The sequence below is a fragment of the Callospermophilus lateralis genome, chromosome 4 (assembly GCF_048772815.1).
Source record: "Callospermophilus lateralis isolate mCalLat2 chromosome 4, mCalLat2.hap1, whole genome shotgun sequence".
Classification (NCBI taxonomy): domain Eukaryota; kingdom Metazoa; phylum Chordata; class Mammalia; order Rodentia; family Sciuridae; genus Callospermophilus; species Callospermophilus lateralis.
In genome coordinates, this window is record NC_135308.1 from 17045710 (window position 1) to 17058629 (window position 12920).

General features: G+C 40.6%; 1 protein-coding gene across 1 annotated transcript; it reads right to left on the reverse strand.

Moving 5' to 3' along the window:
• Nucleotides 1-691: 691 nt before the first annotated feature.
• Nucleotides 692-12709, reverse strand: LOC143396454 (arylamine N-acetyltransferase 2-like). Its single transcript, XM_076852330.1, has 2 exons — nucleotides 12633-12709; nucleotides 692-1569 (listed from the first exon to the last, which is right to left on the reverse strand). The coding sequence occupies exon 2, from the start codon at nucleotides 1562-1564 to the stop codon at nucleotides 692-694; it is 873 nt and encodes a 290-aa protein (XP_076708445.1). The 5' UTR covers nucleotides 1565-1569; nucleotides 12633-12709.
• Nucleotides 12710-12920: the final 211 nt, after the last annotated feature.

A 12920-nucleotide genomic window follows, 5' to 3' on the forward strand; every position in this document is an offset into this window, starting at 1 on the left:
ATTTAATTTAAGTTAAAATTTATGTGAATATCATTGTTTCCACATTAAGAAAAATAGTACATAGAAGATTGTGACTATAAGAATCCTGGAAGAAATTAGTAATATGTAACCCTCTTAGTGCCAAATCACATGTTTCTATCTGTTGATTTAACTCTTGTCTTGAGGGCTATTAGGCTTTTTAGAACCAATAATGTCTAATTTTTCTTTGTTGCATTCCACTTCTAAATTTATAGGTGATATTTTGTAAAAATTGGACATCAGATATATTATGGTTGAAATTAATAAAATTATTTTCTCACTATTCTCTTTACTACCAGTAAAATTATCTGTGAATTCAGCAATAGATCAATGTTAGAGAGTTTTTTAGCTCTATATTTCCCAATATAACCATGTTGTTATTAAAACACTTTAGTATGATTAATTTGGAAAAGATGTGTAGCTTTCTTTAAAAAGTAATTTAAGTATATATGCTGACAATTTTTATGGGAGAAATGATATGTTTTGGATTTTTTTCAAATAATGTGGGGGGTACAGAGGATAAGATAGCTCATTAGTTGAACACTGATGATCTGGGTGATGGGATACAAAAGGGCTTATTTAGTCTACTCTGTAAACTTTTGCATATGCATGGAAAAAAATACATTAAAGGATTAAGTACCTATAGTAAAAAGGAGTGATTTTGATTCTTATCCTAAATAGTAAAATATTGATCACCATGTTTGGGTACCAGTTTTCCTTCTAAGGAAATATTAAATATAGTTTTCAATACTTCTTCTACTTCTTCCTCTTTCAGAGTCTTAAACTCTACCAGGTCGACACCGTCCTTATAGTTGAATTTCCTATAGGTGAGGGTGAAGCCCACTAAACAGTGAACCCCTTCTGGGGTCTGCAAGGAACAAAGTGATATGCTTGTAAACACAGAGGCTGGAGATGTCTGAAGGTATGTATTCACAGACTCAAAATCTTCAATTGTTCGAGGTTCAAGAGTAAAGGAGTAGATTTTTTGGTATTTTTCCTTATCTAGGAGTTCGGAATTGAGAAATTCTTGGTTTGGAATGTGCTGCTCTCTTCTGATTTGGTCCAGGTACCAGATGCCTTCCTCCTCTGTCAGGCGGAAAATGCCCGGCACCTGAGGCTGATCCTTTCCAGAAATTAATTCCAGAGGCTGCCACATCTGGTAGGAACATCCAAATGATGCATCAGCAATATAGTTCTTGCCACTGATGGTCACTTGTAATAGAAGGTGAATCATATGACTGCTGTATTTGTTGGTTGGAGTGATGTAAACGTATCCTCCCAACATAGTGGTCTGAAAACCCATCGTGGTCAGAGCCCAGTAAAGAAGATGATTGACCTGGAGGCACCACCCACCCCGCTTCCTCCTCACAACTTGATCAAAAACGGTTTCTAAGTCCAACTCCATAGATTCCCCACAGTGCATGTTAAAGTTCTCAAAGGGGATAGCTCGGATCTGGTGCTGAAGAATGTCAGTTAATGTTTCCAAGTCCAGTTGGTTCCTAGAGTTCTTATAGCCAATTCTTTCAAAATATGCTTCAATGTCCATGGTCCCTAAAGTAAGGAAAATAAAAACAAAACCAAAAACAAATTATATTAGTTTTGCACTTGGATTTCCAAGAGCAGCCTAACTTTAGCTAGAATGTGTTTTAAATATGTAGATACAAATAATGCTTGCAAGTATCTATAATAATTCTTTTGCTTTGATTGGATGAAGTGATATATATTCCTAGTTCACTAAAGTTCCAGGGACCTTAGCAGCAAAGTCTTATCATTTCTTCTGTCTTTCAAGTATCAGAAACTGGAAATCCAGATTAAATGATGAGTCAAATGATAACCAGTTTAGATGTGGTTTTCTTGGTGATAAATGACTCTGAGATTCCAATTGGTATCCATTAAGATAGGCTACTAAATGGTCCTGGATTCAAACAGGAGAATTCTACAGTAGAGTAAATGGCATTCATGGTACTTGACCCACTTAAATTTCCCTTTAGCAGAATCTTACGTGATTTCTGTCCTCGAAGATTCATGTTGATTCATTCACTGATTGATGGATTGGCTCAACGAATATTTTACTGGGCTGGAGGTGTATCTTGTTGGTAGAATGCATGCTAAAATGTCATGGGTCAATTCCTAGTACCATAATTAAATAAATAGATAAATATTTAATTAAAAATTCTACTTTTGCCCTTCAAAATATTACAATTGTGTGAAAGTTAGAATGACACATTTAATAAGTAGATAAATAAAACTTCTCCAAAATTTCTCAAATCTGTCAGAGTGCAATAAGACTGTGTGAAATACTAAAGCAAAGAAAGGGTATAGCATGTGTATAGGGAGAGTTCAATGCCAAATAAGGTGGTCGAAGAAAGGCACCCTAAGACCTCAAGGAGGTAGAAATGGGCTCTGTGGACATATGCGGAAGATTGCCCCTAGCAGAGGTAAGGCAAAGGCTCTGTGTGGGAAGCTGCCTAGAATGTTTTAGGAACATCTAGGAAACTAGAGTGATAGGAGTCAACTGAATGAGAAGAAGACTGGATTGAGATGAGATCAGACAGGTAACAGGGACTTGATGGACATTGTGGGTGATTTGAATTTATTCTGAGATGAAAAATTTAAATAATGAAGGCAGGTAAGAGGAGTGTTATGACTTGACAATGCTTGCCATAATCAGAGTGATCTTTCTGGCTTCTTTGTGGAGAGTGGGCCATACCTACTGATCTTCACAGGTAGTCACATGAACCAGGAAGGGTCAGTTCAAAACAATCTTGTCTGGGTCCAATGCTTGGGTCACAATTGGCACGTGGCCCAGCTAGACCAGTGAGATGTTGATGAGGGATTTTCTGATGTGGGGCTGAAAGCTCATAGGCCATCGGTCAAATCTATGGGGAGAAGCTATAAAGAAAAACACTAACAACAAAAATAAAAGAGAAGATGAGAAAAGGACTTGATGAAACCTAGAGCTATGTTTGTACAGTCAGGTAATATGAGAGAAAAAATAAAAAGTCCTTTACTTTATTTACTCCACTTAGCCAGGATTTGTAACTTGCTATCCAAGAGCTTTGATCTCCTGAGACTTTGTGACAGTAGTGCACAGACCTTTGAAATGTGCCACAGCTTAAGATGACATGGTACAAAGGGTCCTGCCCCTGTGCTGATTAGTGATAAGCTAAGTATGTCTATTTTCCCTCTTGATATCATCTCTCTCTCTCTCCCTCCCTCCCTCCCTCCCTCTTTTTGATCTAGTGATCCTTCTTACATTGCGGGTATTTCCCGCTTTCTCTGTTCTTGATGTCTGCAACATTTCCCCTGAGTCTGTTAGAGTAGTTGCATTACTCCTCATCCAAACTTGCATCTGCAGCTTTCCTCGCACTAACTAGCACCTTTTTTCAACCTTTAGACAGCTTCATGTCTGGGGAGAACAAATGGTATCTAGTTAGACCCTCCCAGATTTCCTTTGGCCCATAACACAGAATCTGCAGTAAGTATATAAGGAAGAGAGGAGAAGACTGAGCCAAAAGGGAAAAGATATTTTATCCATGCCTAGCCCTATAATTATGACTTAGATCATCCATCTTTTATTAAGACAACACTTTAGAGAGCTAGAGATGTAGCTCAGTGGTAAAATTCTTGCCTTGTATGTGCAAAGCCCTGGGTTCAAACCCTAGCACCCTGAACCAAACCATATATATATTTGTATATATGTTGTATACACACAGACACACACACACACACACACACACACACACACACCAGAAATCACTTTCTATTTCTTTGGGAATGCTATCATTTGTTTTCAAGTGTGTTTTCTGTATTCTATCATCCTTCCTGCACAGCTTTCCTCTTCCTCCAAAGACTATCCTTTTTCTTAAGGCAAAATATTGCAGGTCCATTAGAACTAAACCTGTTCTTGATGAGGGCCTCCATATAAGAAACATGTTTTAGCCCAATAATACTTGGTATTGTGTCTACACCTAAGCAGTTTTGTATTACTAAAGCTGTGATTCCAGCCTTAAGTGTTGAAATCACTTGGAAAATTGTTGCCAGGGAAAGAGCGACTCAAAAGGCTCCTCGTTTTACATGTTGATTGGTAGCGTCTCTGCGCAGGCATAGACCCTTTCCCTGCAATTTGATCATTAACAGAGGAGAAGACTGGAAGGAGGCAATGTGAACACACAAAGAGCCCAAGGCAAACTCAGAAAATCACTTTGTAGCTGTCTTAGTAAGTTGAAACACAGGATGATCATCAGTTTTAATATGAAAGTCTTACAATGTTTCTTTTTCTTGGTGCAACTTCTAGAAATAATGCAAAAGTTGGTTTCAAAATAGATAACATGATTTTTATCGAGAACAAAAGGGTAGAATTTTGGATCACAAAATTATGATTTAGTGATCCTTCTTACATTGCCAGTATTTCCCACTTTCTCTGTTCTAAACATCACATACAGAGGAATGGGAAGGAGTTTATAGGAAGTTAACATCTAAATTGCCTAGGAACAGTGTAGAAAGTAAAATCATGAGAAATGGAAGCAACACTGATGGGCTCTAAGCCTGGGGGTTCTGAAAGTCACCAGGAGGAGACACAGAATCAGTTGACTAACTGCCATGGGAAAAGCTAGAAGATGAACCATGTCCCAGGCCCATGATTGCTACCAAGATATACACCAGACACATCATACAACTATATGTACTGCCAGTACCCGGCCTTCTTTAACCTGAAAATAATATTGGGAGATATTGGGGTATAAAAGGACACGTTGTTTCCAAAAAGGAGGAAGGATTACTCACAGAAAATATGCCATTACAATATCTATTGTCATATTCACCCTCTCTCACCTCCTTAGAAAATATCAAGAAGTTCAAGCCCAATCCCAGGCAGACATCTCCCCAGCCACAATATATTAAAGAAATACATAAGTGGTAGAAATGGTTACTCAGCCATGAATATGATGACAAAACAAAATGAAAAAAAAAATGGAATTAGAATGTAAGACATAACTTGCAAAAATGTCATGTCCAAAAGACAAGCAATGGAAGAAGAAAATCGATCTGAATAGAAAGTTCTTCACAGATCCTCAGCAGCATAAAATACATAAAAAGGACTCAATAATAAAGAGTGGAAAAAAGGGTGATAATTCATTGTGGCTTATGGAAAGAAAATTTTCAGAACTTAAAATAGTAATTAAGGACACAAAGTCTAGAGTTAATGCAAAATTAATGATAAACAGGAAAAGCTATATTGATGTAGCATAATATCATTATAAAGCAGCTTTCCATTACTGTAACAAATACCTGAGATAAATCAGCTAAAATAGAGTAAAGGTTTATTATACCTCATAGTTATGGAGTTTTCATGTGGTGGAGGAAGCTGCTCAGCTCATGGCAGAAGGGAAACAGAGATCTGGGAAGGGCCTGGGGTCCCAATACCTTATTCAAGGTGTGCTCCCAATGACTGGGAAACCTCCCACCAGGCTCCACCTTTTAAAGGTTCTACCACTCCAATTATGCCATAGACAGGGACTATCCCTTTAACACGTGTGAGTTTGGAGAGCACTTATCTAAACAAATAGGAGATTATGCCCTTGGCTGCCAAAGGTTTGTGTACAATTCTTAATGTAAAATGCAGTTAGTCTATTTCCAAGATATCAAAATGCTGTTCCAGCATTGCTCAAAAGTTCAAGTCCACAATCTCCTTTGAGACTCAAGGCAAACAAGAGTTTGTGATCACCTGTAAAACAAAACAAAACAAAACAAAAACAAATCTTATGATTCCAAGATAAAATGGCATAGGGTAAACACTCCTATTCCAAAAGGAAGAAGAAATGGAGTATTAATATGGAGGGATCCAACCAAAGTGGCACAAAAACCCAGGCAGGGTGAACATTAAGTCCTAAGGTTACGGTCTGAAGTTTGTTTTTGCCCACTGCATGACCACCAGTATTTAGAGGGAAGAGTTAGTGGGAAGGAAATCAGGTTTCTCCTTCTCTCTCTCCCTCTCTCTCTCTTTCACTTGATTCCGATAAGCTAGCTTGATAAGGAAAAGGACCAGACACTTGCCCTAATGGCATCTCAAATAATTCAGGTAAACAAAACACTTTCTACTTTTTCCACATTTCCTTATTAGTGCATTGTAGTTGTACATAAGGATGGAACTTTTTGTTACATATTCGAACATGCACACCATGTAACAATATGATCTGTCCAGTCCCATTCCCCCAACACTTTTGCCCTCCCTCCCTGCTTCCCACTCCATGGTCCCTTTCCTCTAAATGATGTCCCTTTGATTTTCATGAGTCCCCCGCACACACACACACACATACTTTCCTTTTTTCTCTCCAGCTCCCACTTATAAGAGAAAACATTCAACCCTTTATCTTCTGAGTTGGCTTATTTTGCTTAATGTAATGGTCTCAAGTTTCATCCATTTTCTGGCAAATGACATAATTTCATTTTTATTTATGGTTGAATAAAACTCCATTATGTGTGTGTGTGTGTGTGTGTGTGTGTGTATATAACACACTTTTTATTTATTTAATTTTTTTGGTACTGGGGATTGAACCCAGGGGTGTTTAACCACTGAGCCACAGCCCCCAGTCGTTTTTGTTTTTTATTTAGAGACTGAGTTGCTTAGCACCTTGCTAAATTGCTGAGGTTGGCTTTGACTTCTGCCTTGGCTGCCTCTCACTGGGATTACAGGTGTGTGCCACCACGCCCAGCTATAGACCACATTTTCATTATCCATTCATCTGCTGATGGACACTTAGGCTGGTTCCATAGTTTGGCTAATGTGAATTGTGCTTCTATCAACATGGGTAGTATGCATGCATCTCTGCAGTATGATGGCTTTAATTCTTTAGAATAAATACCAAGCAGTGGTAGATGCATCAGATGATGCTTTCATTACTAGTCTTTTGAGAAACTTCCATACTGATTTCCATAGTGGTTATACTAATTTACCATCCCAATGACAGTGTAAAAGTATCTCTTTTTCTCCACATTCCCTCCAGCATTATTATTTGTATTCTTGATCACTACCATTCTGACTGGTATGAGATGAAATCTGTATATTTTGTATTTGCATTTCCCTAATTGCTAATGATATTGAACATTTTTTCATATATTTGTTAGCCATAACAAAAGGTTTTTATGAGGACAAAAGGAGAATAGTGTGTAATGAACAAAAAGTTAATATGCTGAGTTTCATCTAGCCACTTCATAGCCATCTTGGTAATTCAGGGATAGTTCTGCTGTATTTGAAACATTGTTATGATTATAAATGACCTTCATCTCCCAAGCCCTTGTCCTGTGGAAGTGCTGGAAAAACATATTTTTTTCTATGCAAGCTAAATATTATTCTTCTTTTAATTAGAGAACAGGATTAGCAAATCCTTGGCCCACACTCTGATGCTGTGTTGGACTACTAGGTGGTTTCACCTGAAAAAAGATGGCTGATGAGAAGATCTGGGGCACAGTGTTTTATCCTCCTTGTCCCCTTTTTCTGGAATAGTTGATGTTAGTTGTTAATATTTTAGTCATTTAAAGAGGGATGTTTTTTAGAAGTTACAATAAAGGGAAAATAAAAGGGGGGGGGGAAAAGGGTGACCTTATAAGAGGGCAATATTGCAAAATAAAGCTAGCTTAAAATAGGGTGGTGTGACCAGGCATGGTTCTGTATGCTTGAAGTCAAGCTACTTGGGAGGATGAGGAAGGAGGATCACAAGTTTGAGGCCAGCTTGGAAAACTAGCAAGACCCTGTTTCAAAATAAATGTAAAAAAGATTATAGCTCAGTGGTCAAGAGTCCCTGGGTTCAATTGTCAGTGTCAAAATAAAGTAAAATAAGAGTGGCACAAGCAAAAACAATGACATTTTTTTTTATATATCTGTTACACTAAATCTCCATGGCCAGTATTTGAGGCACACTGGTAGGATATGAGCTCCCAAGGGCTTGGGCAACCCCTGTGGCTTTGCTTGCTGTGACCCACATGGCTACTACGTCTTGAGCTATCTCTACTCACTGTCTGCAGCTTCTCCCGGCAGGTATTCCACATCCTGGCTTCTCTCACTTCCAGGGGTCTCCTTTGCAGCTTTAGCTTCACTCTAAAGATTCATGAATCATCCTCAGGTGGTGTTTCCAGGGAATCACATTGCCTGACGCCCCCAGCAGGGCTTTCCTATGGAATCTGGTTGAAAGATCCCAAGCCTGTAACCAGTTCTGTATGGTTGCAGACCCAGCAGCTGATGGAAAATGCCAGGATCTCACTGGTGCAAGCTCTGCTCGTTACCACTAGAACCACAGCTGAATTGGCCTCTGAGTACATTGCCCGATGAAGCACACCCCAGAGTAATGAGATCCAAAGTGGTTCAGAGCCATCAGGATCACATTTTTTGAGCTTTCTTGAAAAAAAAAAAAATGCTTCCCTGGAAAGTCTCTGAAACACATGTGCATTTTTACATTTCTGGGCTTGTGATGGGTAAGGTCTTGGTGTTTCCTGAGATAACTCTGAAAGCATATTTCCTATCACCTCAGTGCAAAGTGTTTGACTTCTTTTTAATGGTAGTCATAATCATACCTTCCTTGGCCTAAAACTAAACACATGCTCCTTTTCTGGCCAGATGGCAAGTTTTCTGAATCTTCCTGCTCTGTTTCTCTTTGCTTCCAATTCTCCCTGTAAATCTGGTCAAAACCAGTCAGGAATATCTGTGCCGCTGCCTGAACACTGTGCTGCTTGAAATTCCCACCACTAGATTAACTCGCCGCTTCACATTTCAGGTCAGCCTACTGCAACACTGCAGAGTATCGACAAAAGGAAACCAATTTGTTTGCCAAGGTGTAGATTTTCCAATATCCCATTCAACGTCATGTCACTAATGACTGGAAGGTCTGCTATGAAACTCTACCTCTGAAAGGTTCTACCACCTTCCAAAGCACCATAGGCTTGGAATCAAGACTTGAACATGTGTGCTTTGGTAGGACACTAATTCAAACCACAACATCATATAAAAAAGAAAACTTTGATATTCATAGTAAAAGCTCATAACAAGATACAGCCGGGAATAGGGATATTGCTCATTGGTAGAGCACTTCAGTCCTGTGCAATTCCCCAGGGTTAAACCCACATACTGAACAAAAACGAAAATATAACTCAAACCAAACAAATAAACAACAACAAGGCAAAGATCCATCCATTACAGTTATCATTATGACAGTCAGAGAGAAGCTACAGGACCAAAAAAAGAGGCAAACAATCCACTTGGTGCTTCTGAAGAGGAGAACTCAAAAAGTAGGAGAAAATGTACAGAAGATCAAGAAGTACTTGTTTCAAATGAAAAAGTGAAGAAACTGAATCTGAAAAACAAGAGAGGCAAGATTCTGGGAGGCATTGATTCTACATCCTTGACACTGGAATACATTCTGGTTACATTTTTGAGATTCACAATTAAAGAGAACTTCTCAAGCATCTGGCAGAGAGAGAAAATGTTTCATAAGGAAGAAAATATCAGGCTGGCTACAGAATGCTCCCCAGAAATATCCAAAGGTGAAGTCATGGAACTGTGTCTACAAAGTACTGAAGGAACTTGATGGCCTTGAATATTTTACTTGCGCTCTTCATAGAATCATAAAGGAGATAAGCATGCAAAGACTATCTCAAACACGAAGCAACTTGAGAAATGCAGTAACAATGAGCTGTCCTGATGGCCAAGAAGTAAAATCAAAAGGAAAATTAAGGCAGGCCAGAATACTAGTACTGGTGAGCATCTGTTCCTTCTAAAATAGGGCAAAGAGGAAAAGTGATGAGCACTAGGACTATAGAAGGAGCCATTCCATGTGTACAGATATACAAAGACATGGAGATTTAAATCTGAAGACTGAGAAACCCCAATGCAGGAAAGTCTCATCCAGTATGGTCCATATTGGAACTGTTAAAATCTTTAGAATATCAAATCGAGGAGACAGAGTTTCCTCAGTTAGGCAGTGCCAGACCTCATGGAGTCAAGGCCCCTGGTCCTCAGGGAAACAAGGAAACATATTTCATTAGTAGTGATGGAAAGTCTCTAGGTACAGGTCAGTTGGCAACTCTTGATTTTACGGTTTATCTTGGGAATGTAAAGCACTGGAGCCATCCAGTCCAATGAGCGCCCAGTAAAAAAATTTTGTATCCAATCAATTCTGGTTAAATGATTGAAATGTATGATGGAAAGGTATAATGAGATGTATAATGAAATATGGAGGGGTGGAGCCAGAGAACTAGAGAATGCATTCCCTAAGTAAATTAAACACACGCACACATACACACACCAAAAAAAACAAAAAAACAAAAACAGAATTCACATGAACCCATTGGACTAGTGCCCACCATCAGACTAGAAGGGTCAATACAGGGCATGCTCACTGCACCCAGAAATGGTGAAAGAATCGGGAGGACTCAGGACTGTGGTCCCTACGGGGACAATGCTGTCTGTAAGTCACTCTGGTCCTTTAGATTTCTTTAACGTGTTACTGTGCTCCCGGGATGGCCGGTGTCCTTAAATTTAAGAACCTGTAGTATTGATTCCAGAGACAGATGTCCTGCCAGACCAGCCCTGGGTTAAGATTTATTGCATGAGGCCTTGAAAGTTTGATTGCCTGGCTGGAGCCTGGACAGAGTTTTGAGTTGTAATTTACATCCCGATGCAGTTCTCCAGCAGTTCCTTAAATCACCTGCACGTGGATCTTTGACTCAGTGTCTGTTTTTGAAGAACTGAACTTAGGTCATCTTGGTGGTCGTTTTGGGGCTCTGTGCGAAAGGAAGTTAAGACACATAGAGTGAGGCCACTGCCAGAGGGAACTGAGTGGCACATGAAAGCTTGTGTTTTTCTGCACATCACATGGATGCCTGTTGTTTTCTCGAATGGTTCACATTCAATAGATGGGCTTCTGTGATTTACCCTTACGTGCCATGGTACTTCAAACCCAAACCACCACTTTTGGATGTACCCCAGGAGGGCAGGTTGATAGGAAGAATCCGTCGTTCAATTCCAGGTCTTTACAGTCTCTGCATCTTTTAGGTATGACAGGGCTTTTCAACTTTTTGGTGAAAGAACCCCCCCCCCTTTTTTTTTTTTGCCCCAAATGGAGCTGTGATCAAGAGCCCAATAAAGAAGAACTGAAAGCAGATTGAACAGAGGTAGATTACTTATGATGTGCTGTCACACCTTGAGCCACAAGCAGCACAAATCCAATTAGGCAGTGACTTTGATGACATCTTGTACACTTAGTGCATGATTTTCTGTTATCAGTGAATATAAGAGTTATACACAGAGATGGTGAGTTGCTTTTCTTTCTGAATGTATAAGTTTTTCATTTCCTATCACTTCCCTTTAATTTTCTTTGGTGTCTTCCACAGTGAAGGGAATAGCTTTCCACTACATTAACTCCACACCCCCGGCACTCACAATACCAGCCCTTTGACTATCTGGATTAAAATGGACTTGCTAGACTGGCCACAGCTAAAGACTATTATTCAACAATCTTTGGGCAGGTCTTCTGCTCTCTCAGCCATGGCTCCCTGGGAATGCCTTCAGTGGCCAGGAAGGGGGACAGGGTACCATTGAAGGCCAGGAAGCAAACCTGAAGAGTGGCTAGAGCTGAAGGTGGTGAGGCCAAGAAATAAGTCTCTGGACAGGGGCAGCTAGAGAGCTGACAGCCAGAAAGCTCCTTTTGAGGGACAGGGTGTGCCCAGCTGTTCTGTGTCTGAGGCAGTAGGAGGGGCAGGGACAGGAAAGGGAGAGAGCAGTTTAACAGGAAAGAGCCAGCGAGAGGACTGTCGTGTGGGCATCCTGCCAGAGGACAGAGCAGAGTCCAGAGCACAGAGTCCCCTGCTCCTGGACAGCCCTGCCTAGGGAGGCTCCTTGCTCCTGGGTAATTTGTAGTCAGTGTTCAGGGGGACACCCTACTCTCAGGAACAGTGAAGCAGTTGACTTTTCATCCCTTATAGCTCCTCAAGACCCTCCCCACTAAGCCTCCTTTCAACATGGTAAACATTCCCCCAGGAATTTCTCTAGACATTGCAGATAAGAAAATCCAGACCCGCAGGACATTGGGGACCACTGGGGTTTTCTGATCAGTTCAGGCAAAAGGAGCAGGATTGTTATGAGTCTGCTCCCTGCAGGATTAACTAGACATCTTGGGACACACCTAGTTGAAGACAGAGGACAGTGTACAGGACTGTCCAAGGTTTCCAAGAGAGAAATCCAGTTGAGGAATTTCCCTTAAATGCTGCCACCTTTTAATACTGAGTCTGCATGACAAACTTTAAGTAAGTACCATTATTAGCTCTGTGTTACTATGGGAAAGGGAGCTTCAGAGACACTAAAAGAGTTGTTCAAGTTCTCTCTGCTAGAATGTGCTGTGGCCCTGCCTGTCACCCAGGGGGTGTGAACTGAGAGTCTGTTAGATTCGTCATCATGCTGCATAGCATTTACAGCATTAGCTCCAAGCAGGAGCCCCCCAACTCTCTGAACAACTTAGAACTTGAAATTCAGGGCAGAGTAGAATCTAGCCTTCTGCACTCCCTTTGAGATCAGAGGAAACCCCAGTTTCAAAGCCCACTGCAGGTCAGTGGGGAGCTCCACTCACCAGGTTACCAGAGCCTGAGACCAGGAACCAGGCTGTGTGCAGTCCTGCCTCTTCCTAGGTCTGCAGAGGAAGTGCTCTCTTTGGTTACCAAATTGTCCCACTCCCAGAGTCTGGTTAGAGTCCACCCGGGGATCTCTGGGAAATGTAGTTGCAGGGCTTCTTGTGCCCCAGTGGACCTCTCCTTCCTTGTTTTCCTGAGGAGGTGTGGGGATTTATATTATCTGATGGTTCACACGCCTCAGGCTGTGAGGGACCTTTGTATTCCACATAGTTCCTGCTCTCTGGGAG